Here is a 15,751-nt window from a genome sequence, read left to right on the forward strand (position 1 = left end):
GGACTGGAGATTCATTTCATATATGATATTATACATGTTTCAATGCCATTCTCCCAAATCATCCCACCCTCACCCTCTCCCACAGAGTCCATAAGACTGTTCTGTATATCTGTGTCTCTTTTGCTGTCTTGCATACAGGGTTATCATTACCATCTTTCTAAATTCCATATATATGCCTTAGTATACTGTATTGGTGTTTTTCTTTCTGACTTACTTCACTCTGTATAATTGGCTCCAGTTTCATCCACCTCATTAGAATGGATTCAAATGTATTCTTTTTAAGGGCTGAGTAATACTCCATTGTGCATATGTACCACAGCTTTTTTATCCATTCCTCTGTTGATAGACATCTAGGTTGCTTCCATGTCCTTGGCTATTATAAACAGTGCTGCAACGAACATTGGGGTATGCGTGTCTCTTTCAATTCTGGTTTCCTCGGTGTGTATGCCCAGCAGTGGGATTGCTGGGTCATATGGCAGTTCCATTTCCAGTTTTTTAAGGAATCTCCACACTGTTCTCCATAGTGGCTGAACTAGTTTTCATTCCCACCAACAGTGTAAGAGGGTTCCCTTTTCTCCACACCCTCCCCAGCATTTATTGCTTGTAGACTTTTGGATAGCAGCCATTCTGACTGGCATGAAATGGTACCTCACTGTGGTTTTGATTTACATTTCTCTGATAACGAGTGATGTTGAGCATCTTTTCATTTATTTGTTAGCCATCTGTATATCTTCTTTGGAGAAATATCTGTTTAGTTCTTTGGCCCATTTTTTGATTGGGTTGTTTATTTTTCTGGAATTGAGCTGCATAAGTTGCTGGTATATTTTTGAGATTAATTGTCAGTTGCTTCATTTGCTATAATTTTCTCCCATTCTGAAGGCTGTCTTTTCACCTTGCTTATAGTTTCCTTTGTTGTGCAGAAGCTTTTAATTTTAATTAGATCCCATTTGTTTATTTTTGCTTTTATTTCCAATATTCTGGGAGGTGGGTCATAGAGGATCCTGCTGTGATTTATGTCGGAGAGTGTTTTGCCTATGTTCTACTCGAGGAGTTTTATAGTTTCTGTCTTACGTTTAGATCTTTAATCCATTTTGTTTATTTTTGTGTATGGTGTTAGAAAGTGTTCTAGTTTCATTCTTTTACAAGTGGTTGACCAGTTTTCCCAGCACCACTTGTTAAAGAGATTGTCCTTTCTCCATTGGGCTTCCCTGGTGGCTCAAAGGGTAAAGCAGCTGCCTGCAGTGCAGGAGACCCGGGTTCAATCCCTGGGCTGGGAAGATCCTTTGGATAAGGAAATGGCAACCCACTCCGGTACTCTTGCCTGGAAAATCCCATGGACAGAGAAGCCTGATAGGGCTTCCATGGGGTCCATGGGGTCACAAAGAGTCAAGAAATGACTGAGCGACTTCACTTCACTTTCTCCATTGTATATTCTTGCCTCCTTTGTCAAAGATAAGGTGTCCATAGGTGCGTGGATTTATCTCTGGGCTTTCTATTTTGTTCCACTGATCTATATTTCTGTCTTTGTGCCAGTACCATACTGTCTTTACTGTGGCCTTGTAGTAGAGCCTGAGGTCAGGCAGGTTGATTCCTCCAGTTCCATTCTTCTTTCTCAAGATTGCTTTGGCTATTCGAGGTTTTTTGTATTTCCATACAAATTGTGAAATTATTTGTTCTAGCTCTGTGAAAAAATACAGTTGGTAGCTTGATAGGGATTGCATTGAATCTATAGATTGCTTTGGGTAGTATAACTCATTTTCACTATATTGATTCTTCCGATCCATGAACACAGTATATTTCTCCATCTATTAGCATCCTCTTTGATTTCTTTCACCAGTGTTTTATACTTTTGTATATATAGGTCTTTTGTTTCTTTAGGTAGATATATTCCTAAGTATTTTATTCTTTTCATTGCAATGGTGAATGGAATTGTTTCCTTAATTTCTCTGACGTGAAGGAAACGCAGCCCCTCGGTCTCAAGGGTGGGCTGCGCGGACAGCTAATCCCCCTTCCACTCCATGGCAATGAAGCCCCAGCCGGCCCCGCACCTCACACTCCCACCAAGTCAGCGCGGAAAGGGCCTTCACCTTCTGGTGGGCCCCTAGTACACGTGGTGCCAGGGGCCAGCTTCTGGCCTCCCATGACTTCCAACATTCTTAAAGCAACGTTTTTAAAGTTTATCAACTGTTCTCAGTCTAGCACTTCAGAAATTCAGAAGTGGATTTAGGATTATAACCAAGAGGCAGTTTCTTATATTTTTTAAAAAGCCACTATTAAAACAAAAAATAATTGTTTTGATTAAGCTGAAGATTAATTCACTGAATGGTACCTACATTTCCTTTTATTAAAAATGTGATTGTATTAATTTTTCAATGATATATTTCAATGCTTAATTACTAAAGATTACTGTTAATGGGCAACTATGAATTTTCCTCTAGAAATTAGATGCTTTCCACAAAAACTTTTAAGCATTAATATTAATCCAGTTCTCTTGATTTTTCACAGCCTTTACAAAAATAATGTTCATAATTCCTACTTTTTCAAGCAGAATTACCCCTAAACTTAAAATTCATCCCTCCCTTGATTTCCCAACAGCAAATAATCCTATCCCTCTAATGATGCAAATCTCCCATCTCAGGGCTCCTTCTGCAGTGACAGACTCTAATATGCCTGCTGCAGTGCTTAGTGTTTACATCAGGGCACCACCCAAGCTCTCCTGGAAGTGCTAAATGGACTGAGGGGGTACAGAGCAGCCCCAGTTCTCTAGAAGAAGAGCTCCTCATGCTTCTCAAGCTCATCATCTGGAATGAACAAAATGTACTCACCAGCAAGGATCTAGCAAGTATTTTTAAAAGCCCTCCTAAAGATAAAAGAAACAAAAAAGACTATAAATTCTACCAAAAGATTTTCTTCAATCACTTTGCTTATTGATTATTAGGCTATATACCTGCTAGAATGTCTGTGGGGGCAGATTTGGTTTCCGTAATACAGGCTATCATTATGAACATGAAATAATAGTACAGGAGACCCTGAACAAGGATGAGGAAAAAGGAAAACATATTAAGTACTTCAATTTCATAGTTAGATGCTAATACTATATTCTATTATTGCCTTTTAGAGTTAAAGTTTCATATAGTACCTACTTATAATCTCATTAAATGAGATTTTTAGGATATACTTTCTAATTTCAGTGAGTCAACTCTAAAGCTTATGTGAAGGAAATGACCCTGAACTTTCTTTTCTAATGCCAGATTAGGTAATTTAATTCAGATCAGCCCTTCTCCTAAAAAAAAATGCAGAAAAGGTAGACAAAATATTTTTTTTCAAACTACTATAGACATCAGAGAGCTAATAAATTAGTGAAGGATTTCTGGACCATTATTCATGGAGTAGCTGAAAATCCCCAGAAATGAGCAGTACTTGGAGCTGTTTTTGCTCTGAAAGCATTAGCCCATCATGAAAAAACATCTGACAGGTTCAACAATACTATGACTATCGTTTTAACCTTTGGGAACAAAAGGAGAAGTCCAGAGTCTGGAAAGAGTGGAAACCTTAGTAATCCCCAGCTGCAAAAACTCAGAAAGTCTGGGGTTTTTAAGGTATACACACACTGACCTGAATACTCCTCAGTACTCCTGAGAGCACCAGGATTTTTCCAGCACAAAGTAATTATTTATATTGAAGTCTTGCTCATACAATCCAATATACTTAAGGAAGATATAAAGTATATCATGTTTTACTTTTTTTTCTGTTTAAAATACACCAAATAACATTTGCACTTGAAAAGGTAGATGACACAAAAGTCATATATTGAAGCCCTAACCCTCAATACCTCAACATGTGAGAGTGTTTGGAGAAAGGGACTTTAAAGTGGTGATAAAGTCACAATGAAGATGTTAGGGTGAGTCCTGATCCAATTTGACTGCTCTCTGTCTAAGAGGAAATTTGAATACACAGAGGAACCAAGGGTTCACATGCACAGAGGGATGATCGTATAAGGACAAAGCAGCAAGTAGATCTACAAGCCTACAAGTCTATAAGCCAAGAAGAAAAGCCAAACAGACCCTTCCTTTGCAGCCCTCAGAGAAGACCAATCCTGCCAGCACCTCAATCTTGGACTGGACTGTGAGAAAAGTAAATTTCTGCTGTTTAAGCCACCAGTCTGTGGTATGTTGTTATGGCAGCCCTAGCAAACATTCTTTATGTTCAAAGATTTGAAATTTGTAGCATGTTTTATAGAATATTTTTTTAAACATCAGAAAGCAAAGAATGAAATTGAAAGCTTAATTCTTCTCTTTAAAAGGCAGTAATTCAAAAGATATCATTTCACACCCATTAGGAAGGCTCTTGGGCTTTCCAGGCAGCTCGGTGGTAAAGAATCCACCTGCAATGAAGGAGATGTGGATTCAGTCTCTGGGTCGAGAAGGTCCCCTGGAGGAGGAAATGGCAACCTGCTCCAGTATTCCAGCCAGAAAAATCCCATAGACAGAGGAGCCTGGTGGGCTATAGTTCATGGGGCTGTAAAGAGTCAGACACAACTTATCAACTGCACACATATGCATAAGAAGGCTCTTATCCAAAACAAAACAAACAAAAAACAGAAAATAGCAAGTTTGACAAGGATGTGGAGCAATTAGAAAAGTCGCAAGCATTGTTGGCAGAAATGTAAACCGGTGCAGCCTTTGTGGGCAACAGTTGGTAATTCCTCAGAAAGTTAAATGCAGAAATAACATATAATCAAGCAATTTCACCCCTAGGTCTACACCCCCAAAGAAATGACAGCAGAGTCTTGAAGAGATGTCTATACACTCACATTCATAGAAGCATTAACAATAGGCAAAAGGTGGAAGCAATCCAAATAACTATTAATAAAGGAATAAATAAACAAAATGTAGTATATACCTATAATAGAATATTATCCAGCTTTAAAACGGAAGGAAATTCTGATACATACTATACAACATAGATGGAAAAAATTTTTTCAACAAAGATGAAAAAATTATGCTAAGTAAAAAGAGTCAGACACAAAAGGACAGTGTGTGAAGTGCCCAGAGCAGACAAATTCACAGAGATGGAAAGAATAGTGGTTACCAGGAGTGGGGAAGGGAGAAATGAGGTATTACTGTTTGGCAGATACTGCTTCTCTTTAGAATGATGAAAATGTTGTGGAAATGGATAGAAGTGATCGTTGCAAAACACGGTAAATACACTTAATGTCACTGAGAAATTGTTATTTTAAAATGGTGAAAATAGTGAGTTTTTCCAAAGAAGATATATGAGTGGTCAACAGGCACATGAAAAGATGCTCAATATCACTATCACTAATCATCAGGGAAATGAAAATCAAAACCACAAGGATGTATTACCTCACACCTGGCAGAATGGCCATCATCAAAAAGATAAGAAATAACACATATTGGTGAAAATGTGGAGGAAAGGGAACACTTGTACACTGTTGGTGTGAATGTAAATTGGTGCAGCCACTACAGAAAACAGTATGAAGGTTTCTCAAAATATTAAAAAATAGAACTATCATATGATCCAGGATTCCACTTCTGGATATTTTTCCAGGGAAAATAAAAACATTAATTTGAAAAGATATATGCACCCCTATGTTCACTGCTGTATTATTTACAGTGGCCAAGATATGAAAATGACCTAAGTGTTCATTAATGGATGACTGGATAAAGACATGTAGCACATATACAATGGAATATTACTCGACCATAAAAAAGAATGAAACCTTGCCATGTGCAACAACATGGATGGACCTACAGGGCATCATGCTAAGTGAAATGACTCAGAGAAAGATAAATGCCATGTTATTTCTCTTACATGTGGAATATAAAAACCAAACAAATGAGCAAACAGCAAAAGAGAAACAGATTCACAGAGAATGAACAGGTGGTTGCCAGAGGGGAATAAAAGAAATAGGTCAGGGAGATTAAGAGGTAGAGCCTTCCAGTTGTAAAATAAGTGAATCACAGGGATGAAATGTACAACATAGGGGAAACACAATAATGTAGTATCTCTGTAGGTGACAGCAGAGATGAATGGATAAAGATATGTAGCACATATACAATGGAATATCACTTGGCCATAAAAAAGAATGAAACCTTGCCATGTGCGACAACATGAATGGACCTAGAGGGCACCATGTTTTAAGTGAAATAAGTGAAAGTCTGGTAACCAGATTTGTGATGGTATCATTTTGTAATGTACAGAAATAATGAATGCTATTATTATAATACATTGTGTACCTGGAACTAACATAGTGTTGTAGGTCAATTCCACTTCAATTTTTAGAGAAAGAAAAATAGTTAAAACTGTAAATTTTTGCTATGTATATTTTATGACAATAAAAATAAAGAAATACCTGAGAAAATGGAATGTCATAATCTCTGTAGAAACCAGATCTTTTTCTGTGGGAAGTTTCTGTATGTTCGACCTCTGAATCAAGGCTATAGTCTGAGCTATCATCACTGGATGGAGAATTATGCTAAAAGAAGGAAAAACCAAAACTGTTACGTTTACAAAAGGAAGAAAATTTAACTAGTAACTGAATAAGCTTGTTTCAACCAGAGGGGCCAACCAATAGATTATATCATCCTAGTAGGTTCTGAAGTATTAACTGAAAAATTCTTGCTCCAAAGACCACCTCCACCCCAGCTTCTCTAAAATTTTCTGAAGGAAAGTACATATTCCTCTTTTCTCAGAGATTTTATGGCAGCATTTTCTCCATCATCCCTTTGGCCCAAGGACTTCAAACAGAAAATATGCTTTCAAGGTATTTAAATTTAAGTTAATCTTAAAGAAAATAAAATTGGTTCCTCATCACCAAAAAGGTCCTAGAACATGAACTGAATATGAATTATTATTTGTTTTTATCTAAAACGGCTTTAGAGTTCTTAATCTATTGTATAAGTACCCTAAATCTAAAAGACACCAAAACATTCCAAATTATAAATATAAAACAAATACAATCCATAAAATTGAACAAAGATGAAATGCAAACCATAAGTAATTGATACTGATTGACAAATATCATGAATAAGTTTTTTCAAGTATGAATGCAATTTCACTCATTCAGATCATCAAATCGCCTCCATCTGGTCAAAATAATTACCTTCCCAGTTTGAGCATCCTCTTTAAAAATATTTTTTAAAGTTCTTATCAACAAAGACACTGGCTCTGTATTTTATCATCCTTACATTTCCAGCATGAAGGTCTAGAACAAACTCAGTAAAAATGTGCCAAACTAAACTGAGCTCTTGATACTTTGACAGAAGGATCTGTTTTCCTCTATTCCATTCTTACATGCTCACTTAAGATGACTGTTTTCCTCTACATTGTTCTTAAATGTTATGGGGTTTCGTTTTGTGGTGCTGCTCTGTTTCTGTTGATTTGATAGGTGATATGAAGATCTTTTTATAATTCTGTGATGAAACACTTCAAGCTTAAGTATCTAATCTTTTTGGTTAGGATTTGAAATAAATATTATCAATTTAAAAGCCAAATTTGCTGTGTTATTAGCAGAAGCCAGCTCTGGTTCTGAGAGAACACTTCTCATTTGAAGAACACTAAGAAGACTTGCCTAAGAAGAAGTTCAAACAAGGGCCTTGCTTCAGGAAGAGCCATCAGAGAAGAGAAGATTCTGCTGAAAGAAGAAGAGTCTTCAGGCTATCCCCCCAAAATGAGTCTAGAATACAGATTTAAGAAGCCATTAGGTAGGCTATTATTTAAAAAATATACTATGTGGTTCATATATAGTAATAACTAAGAGTAATTATTAACCTGAAATTAACAACTGGACTACATTAAAAATAGCTATAAATAGAAGAGAGTAATTAAAATTATTACATTTTTAAGTGAAAAGGATAGTACACTTTTTATTTCAGAATTTTTGTGTTTCTTTTTTGGGGTACTGTTTAGTATCTGTTTAGTGTTTGAAAGTGTTCCTTTAATTTTGTTATTTTACTTATAATACACTGGTAGATTATTTCTTTCAATCCACTTGGTTGCTAAGTACTAAAGTTCAAGTCTAAATGATTGTTTTCTGTGGGACTCTTTAACAGCATGACACCACATCGTGGTGAGTAAAGAGGGAAAAAGACGGACAGTCAAGAGCTAATTAACAGGATGGCCACTTAGTGCACCCTTCAAATATTCAGTGCCAGAAAGAAATTAGAGACTTCAGTGACTTCTGTGAACATGGCAGCCTTTTCATGCCTTTTTGCTTTTGTATTCTTTGTGTCTCTTCGGTCAACCGACTAATTCCTACCTGTCCTTCAAAAATCTACCACAAATAAAGAAAATAGTTTTCTGTTTCACTGTCTATTTTTCGATGTACCAGTATCACACTGCTTTAATGACAGAAGCATTAATGTGCTTTAATATGTTAGGGTCACCTCCTTTGGGGGTTTTCCTATCCATTCTTGGATGGTAGTTTTAAAGGTTAAGTCCACAAATTATTACTCCTGTCCTCAAGAGGTAAAGATTAATTCTTCTCCCCTGAGTGAGGCCTAAACTTAGAAGCTTGTTTCTAGTAAATACATCTTGTCCAAAGTGCTTAGGTTAAGAAGACTGTAGCTGTCATCGTGGGTGCTCTCGCTTGCTCTCTCACTGCTGGCTCGCTTGCTTTGGAGGAAGTGAGCCAAACCATGAGGACGCTGCTGTGACATGTAAAGAGGCTCACATGGTGAGGAGCTGAGGCTGCCATGAGCCTCATGACTGAACTTGGAAAAGGAAATGACTGCAACCTCACAAGAAGTGCTGAGCCAGAATCACAGTTAAGCCATACCCACATTTCTGACCCACAGAAACAGAGAGGCAAACTTTCGTTGTTTTAAGCTTCTAAGTTTGGAGTAGCAATCTGTGCAGCAATAGTTAGCTAATACAGATTCTGGAAATGTGGTGCTGGCAGTACAAACACTAAAAGGCAGGACTGGTTTTGGAATCAGGGAAGGAATAGATACTGGAATGACCTTAAAGGAGCATAGTGAAAGCCTGGATCATCCTTAATGATCATTAGTAAAATTTTGAACTTTGGGGTAACTTAAAGGAAAGAGAGAGAGAGATCTTATTAAAAGTGAAGGGGTTTCCCTGGTGGCACAGTGGTTTGATCCCTGGTCTGGGAAGATTCCATATGCTATAGGGCAATGAAACCGGAGTGCTACAAGTACTAAGCCTGTGCTCTAGAGCCCGGGGGCCATGCCTACTGAGACCATGCACTCTGGAGTCTGTGCTCTGCAAGAGAAGGCACTGCAATGAGAAGCCCGTGCACTGCAGCCCCAGCCGCCACTTGCAGGAACTACAGAGAGCCCATGCAGCCACAAACCCAGCACAGTCAAAAGTAAATAAAGGAGTGGAGACAGGGAGATCTCCGTTCTATAGTGCAGAAACCTGGCAACACTGTTACATTCAGTAAAAGGGAAAGTAGGAAATAAGCCTAATGAACTAGTTAAGATTTTCAAGCAAAATGTTGAAAGTACCTCTCTATGAGGGAAGATAGATAACTTAAAGGAAGAACTGTTAAAAAGGAACCAGGGCATGATGGTTTTAAAAGCTCTTGGCCTCAAAATATCTAACTTTGTTTTTGCATCTCCTTTTTCTTGACTAGTTTGGCCAATAACTTATATATCTTGCTGATTTTTTATAAAACTGACTTTATATTTTAATTTGTTAAATTCTGCTTGTAACTTTAAGTTCTTCCTTTTTGTTTCTCTCTTTTCTGTTTTCTAGATTTTAATACCATAATACTTTTTCTTCTCATAATTTTTTAGTTATCCTCCATATGTCAAAGTTTTATCATTATATTCCTGAAATTCTGCAGTTTTAATCTGTGTTCAAAGACATTTCTGGTTTCTGACTTTGTTATTAATGTCTTATTTTATTGCACTGTAGTTTGAGATAGCTCTTTATATTATTTCTACTCTACTGAATTAACTGGAGTTTGTTGCCTATGACATGGTCTGTTTTTGTGAGTATTCCAAGTATACTTGAGAGGAAGATATATTTTCAGGATTCAGAGCTTACTATATATTTATAATATTTCTTTAATATCCTTATCAACTCTTTATCCATTTGATTGAGGTCTTTGGGATAAAAGAGGTTACTAGTGTATCTCCTTTTATTACTATTGCTATTTCTTCTCATAGTTCCTATACTTCCTACTTTATTAAAATTGAAATTTAAGGGAATATAAAATATTAACAACATAGCTTCATTGTGAATTATAATCCTTAACATTATAAAATGCCCTTCTTTGCTTCTTTCAATGCCTTTTCAAAAAAATTTGTTTTTAGTTGGAGAATAACTGCTTTACAATATTGTGTTCTCTTCTGCCATACAATGTGAATCAACCCTAAGTATACATATGTCTCCTCCCTCTTGAATCCTCTCCCCTACCCACCTCAACACGGCACCTTGTCCAATACCTTTTTGACCTAAATTTGACTCTTCTGCCATACCCCTACAGCAGGCAGGATCTTAGTTTTCAGACCAGGGATGGAACCCATGCTCCCTGTATTGGAAGCATGGAGTCTTAACCACTGGACTGCCAGGGAAGGTCCTTGACTTTTTCATATATCAACACTATGACTTCTGCCTTCTCTTTGTTTGCATTTGCCTGGTATTTCTTTATCCATTTTTAAAAATCTTTCTCTTTTACATAGCTTAGAATTAGATTTTGCATTGTTGGGGAATGTATCTTTTGGTATTAGGAAGGTATTTGGTATTAGGTATTGGTATTTTTGTTTCAATTACTTCTTTCAGACTGCCTTTTCCCAATAACCTGAATCCCTGCCCCTTCTTTGCATATTATTTGTTTCCTAGAAGAACTAATGTTGAAATTAGGTAGTAACCTCTTCTTTTCTTTTCTTTCATTCTCAGGATAATAATTTGAGGTATATTTTAAAATTCTCAGTTAATAACTATAAAGCTACCAATAAAGTTATCTTGCTTACCATATATTCTTCTGCTTTTCCTGATACCTTCTATAGCCATTATGTTTCAATACATAATATTCTGCCCTGCTTATGTTCATTGTTTATTTTTAGTTTTATAGACAACTATGCAGTGTATATAGATCACTCTTGCTTTATCACTCAGTCATTTTGGATATCTGAACTTGTTCTCTAGTAGATTTTATGAGAAGGCTTATGACACTGTTTCCTACACAGTTTTTCTGAGGACATTATATTTGAAATTTGGTACGTACCTGGATATAAAATGCTTGGCTCACATTTTATTCAAATATGTTACTCCATGATCTTCTGGCACAAAATAGTGACATCAAAAAATTTTTTTTTAATCTGATTTCCCTTTCTTAATAAGTGACTTGGTCTTTTTGCCTAAATGATCAAAGGATCCCCCTGCAAATTCTACTGATGCTGTCTGATCATAGTTTGTATTATTTTCGTAATTTTTAAAAATCATTTTGAAATATTAGGTTAAGTTTTTCGTGCTTTGTGGGCACTCTTTCTTTTCTGGAAGAATGTTATTCTCTCCATTTTCCTTTTTTTTTTTAATAACAGTAACTTATATGGAAATGTGATCATGGTCCAATCTTGTTGCTCATTATCACAGGAAGAATGGACCAGGAAAACTGCCCCAGCTTCACTCTCACGTTGTTAACACAAAGCATGAAAAAATATGGCTGCATATGTTCTGAGATAAGCCACCCCTGCTCTCTAACCCATTTTTCTTTCCTTAGCCCTATTACTCTTGTCTTCTCCATCTAGATTCTACTCCCAGCAGCTGTCTCTTCAGGGTGGGACTCTGTTCTAGAAGAAATTTAGTTGACCAGCATTACGAGTTCATCAGACCCAGACCATTCCAGCACCATCCAGTTTTAGCTGGTCACCTTATACTCACACAGGAATTGGAAACTAGTACAGTCCCCTCTCGGTCTCCACTGAGGTTTCTCAGTTTGGCCAACAGGCTCTCCACATTCACTGGGGACTTTCATTTGAGATGAATACCTGTTGGTATCTATGTTCTGGAAATTTCTTTACCTTTTCTCTGCTTCATTTCACACAGCTGCTGATCCTACTTTAGTCCTGAGTCTGTGGTTTAGCCTTATCCTTTTGTATTTTTGAGGTTTGTGGAGGTAACTTGTTACTTCATTTTTCGGTAGATGTTGCCAATGCATTTTTGGTTTTGCCATCCTAACTGCTCTGTTTTTATGGGGGAAATTCGGGGAGTTAAAAAAAATTACCCCACTACTACTGCCAGCTTTAGTTCTCTGTCAATATAAGTTCTCTCTGCTCAACCCTAATCCACATCATTCTGTATCTAGCACTCAACTATTCTCTTGATAGCATTTGGCTTTCAGTTGTTTCATGCCTCTCTCCTTCTCGTTTCAGTGTAACCTCTGTAGGAGCAGAGACTGTCTCATTCACTACTGTAACCCCCAGCATACAGCACAGAGATTTCCACAGCAAGCATGTAGTAATACTTATGGATGAATAAATAAATAAATGAGCAAACAAGGCCAGTGCTGACAATCTACATCTGTGGAGAATGAAATTTTCTTTCCTTAAGCTTTCAGTATGCTTGCACACAATCTTCTATCAATTTAAAAGGTTTATTCTAATTTGTATTAAAATTTATCTTGATCATTTTTAAATCTTTAAGATATCTTGTATAATCTTTAAAGTCTATTAAGCACATAAATCAAAAGATTTAATCCATATATTTTATAAGAAAATAGGCAATGATTTATACTCTCTAATTTTCAGCGTAATGTTTACATTTCATAAAAATTTACCAAAGAAACAAAAAAATAGATTCTAACTAACCTTATGCTTCTCACGTTTTCTCCTTTTGGACTTTTTCCTCTCTTTTTCTTTCTTGTGTTTTTTCCTTGATTTTCGGTAGGCTTTCTGATTTTTCTGCTTTTCATCCTCTTTTGCTTCCTGTTCCTGTGTTTCTTCAAATCCTGCATCATCTATTTCACCATCTTCTAATTCACCATCTTCTCTGTAAAAGGCAATGAAAATGTCAGTTTTCAAATGTCAACTCTAAAGGGAATATTATAGAAACATTTCCAAAAGAAAAGAAAAATGAGTCAAGATTTTAAGTTATACTCAGTAAGATTAGGGATTGGCCAATTTTCTATAAAGGGTTGCTACTGCTAAGTCACTTCAGTCGTGTCCGACTCTGTGTGACCCCATAGTCAGCAGCCCACCAGGCTCCCCCATCCCTGGGATTCTCCAGGCAAGAACACTGGAGTGGGTTGCCATTTCCTTTTCCAATGCATGAAAGTGAAAAGTGAAAGTGAAGTCACTTAGTCATGTCTGACTCTTCACAACCCATGGGCTGCAGCCCACCAGGCTCCTCCGTTTACGGTATTTTCTAGGCAAGAGTACTGGAGTGGGCTATAAAGGGTTAGACAGTAAATATTTTAAATTTGCAGGCCACATATAGTTTCCGTTGCAAATCCTCTTTTAAAAACACCCTTCAAGAATGTAATCAACAATTTCAGCAGCTATAGTTTGCCAAACTTTGATTTAGATTAAAAGCATTGACTCTCACCAAACAAATGAATGAATGCATAATGCAATACTGTCCAAAAGTAACACTGCAATAATTATTAGGTTGCTGCAAAAGCAATTGCGGTTTTGCATTGTTGAAATTTGCCATTTGATATTGGAATACATTCTTAAGTAAATGTGGCTATGTTATACATAATTTTAATGTGCATTTCTCACCTTATGTTTCTTTGGTAATGACTTATTGCTGCTTATTTTATATTTATTTCAGACTACGGAAATGATGTTAGACAAAAAGCAAATGTGAGTGATTTTCTTATTTTAGTTCAAAATGGGTCATAAAGCAGTAGAGACAACTCACAACATCAACAATGCATTTGGACCATGAACTACTAATGAACGTACATGAAGTGGTGGTTCAAGAAGTTTTGCAAAGACGAGACCCTCAAAGATGAACAGCATGGCCATTGGAAGTTGACAATGAACAACTGAGAGCAATCATCGAAACTGATTCTCTTACAACTAATCGAGAAGTTGCCAAAGAACTCAACATAGACCATTGTATGGTCATTTGGCATTTGAAGTAAGTTGGAAAAGTGAAAAAGCTTGATAAGTGGGTGACTCAAATAAAAAAAAGTTATCGTTTTGAAGTATCATCTTCTCTTATTGTATGCAACAACAAACCATTTAAGTGTATTTTATATTACAATCGGCAACCAGTTTCATGGCTGGATTGAGAAGAAACTCCAAAGCATTTCGCAAAGCCAAACTTGCATCCAAAAAAATGTGATGGTCACTGTTTGGTGGTCCACTATGACTTAGGGCGAAACCATTATATCTGAGAAGTATGCTCAGCAAATCAATGAGATGCACTGAAAACTGCCACACCTGCAGACAGCCTTGGTCAACAGAATGGGCCCAGTTCTTCTCAGTGACAGTGCCCAACCTGACTCATGTCACACAACCAGCACTTCTGAAGTTAAATGAACTGGGCTATGAAGTTCTGCCTCATCTGCCATATTCAACTCACCTCTCACCAACTGACTACCACTTCTTGAAGCACCTAAACAACTTTTTGCAGGGAAAACACCCCCAAACAGCAGGATGCAGAAAATGCTTTCTCAGAGTTCATCAAATGCTGAAGCATGGATTTCTAAAGGAATAAACAAACTCATTTCGCACTGGCAAAAACGTGTTGACTGTAATGGTTCCCTTTTTAATAACGATGTATTGAGTCTACTTATAATGATTTAAAATTCACGATCCGAAACTGCAATTACATTTGCACCAACCAATTACCATCTACTAAGCTACCATAAAAAAGAAAAGAAGGAAGGACAGAAGGGAGAAATTAAAATACTTTAGGACGCAAACATTCTTACTACTGGAAGGAATTTTTTATTTTTTTTGGCCCACAGACAGCTATGTATATTAGTTCTCATCGTAAGAGTAAACTTTAATAAGAAAATAAATTTTAATAGTAGATAAGTAATAAAACCTGAACCACAAAAGCAGAATAAATACTTCAACTTGAATCTGTAAAAAATATTCACAGCAAAAGCAAAAATCTACAAATTTTTATATTATGACATTTTTATAGTTATAGAAGCCCAAATGTTCAATAACAGCATTTTAAAACGCAAATTAATCAACTGATCTACATGGAAGATGCGTGTGTGTTACTCGCTCAGTCATGTCTGACTCTTTGCAACCCCAGGGACCGTAGCCTGCCAGGCTCCTCTGTCCACGGAATTCTCCAGGCAAGAATCCTGGAGATTGCCATTTCCTTCTCCAGGGGATCTTCCTAACCTAGGAATCGAATTCACCTCTCTGTGGCTCCTCTTGCATGCAGATTCTTTACCGCTGAGACACCGGGAAGTCCTCCATCGTAAGTACTCCCCTAACAATTCTCAGTTGTTTATATCTGCACTCTGTAGATATTATATATGAATGACTCGCTTATTGTTTGGTGAAAGCAGAGTATGCGACTGTGTCTTTCATAGCTGTATCTCTAGGCTCTGCCACAGTGCCTTGCTGTTTACTGAATGACTGAATGGAAAATATCCATAACCCTTGCCATTTTAGAACAGGCACACAATATCACCCTAAGATGATTGTGAAGTCAGTGTTATTCTTCCCCAATTTCTATCATAAAATCAGAGGTATATGTCTAATTTAGGTTGATGTGAAAATTTCATGTGAGACAGGTTCAGCATACTGGCTATTTTAATTTTAAAAGTTTTCAGCTTTTATAATAC

The 15,751-nt window shown here is 36.8% G+C and overlaps 1 protein-coding gene across 1 annotated transcript in view; it reads right to left on the reverse strand.

Annotated features, from left to right (window-relative positions):
* ZC3H6 (zinc finger CCCH-type containing 6) overlaps positions 1 to 15,380 on the reverse strand; it is a 43,232-nt gene extending 27,852 nt beyond the window's left edge. The window contains exons 1-5 of the mRNA XM_052648218.1: positions 15,355 to 15,380; positions 12,801 to 12,981; positions 6,377 to 6,499; positions 2,948 to 3,029; positions 2,826 to 2,860 (exon numbers count right to left, since the gene is read on the reverse strand). Coding sequence (XP_052504178.1) covers positions 2,826 to 2,860; positions 2,948 to 3,029; positions 6,377 to 6,499; positions 12,801 to 12,981; positions 15,355 to 15,380 — 447 coding nt within the window. The remainder of the gene's footprint in view (positions 1 to 2,825; positions 2,861 to 2,947; positions 3,030 to 6,376; positions 6,500 to 12,800; positions 12,982 to 15,354) is intronic.
* Positions 15,381 to 15,751: the final 371 nt, after the last annotated feature.

Source organism: Budorcas taxicolor, chromosome 11 (assembly GCF_023091745.1).
Source record: "Budorcas taxicolor isolate Tak-1 chromosome 11, Takin1.1, whole genome shotgun sequence".
Classification (NCBI taxonomy): Eukaryota; Metazoa; Chordata; class Mammalia; order Artiodactyla; family Bovidae; genus Budorcas; species Budorcas taxicolor.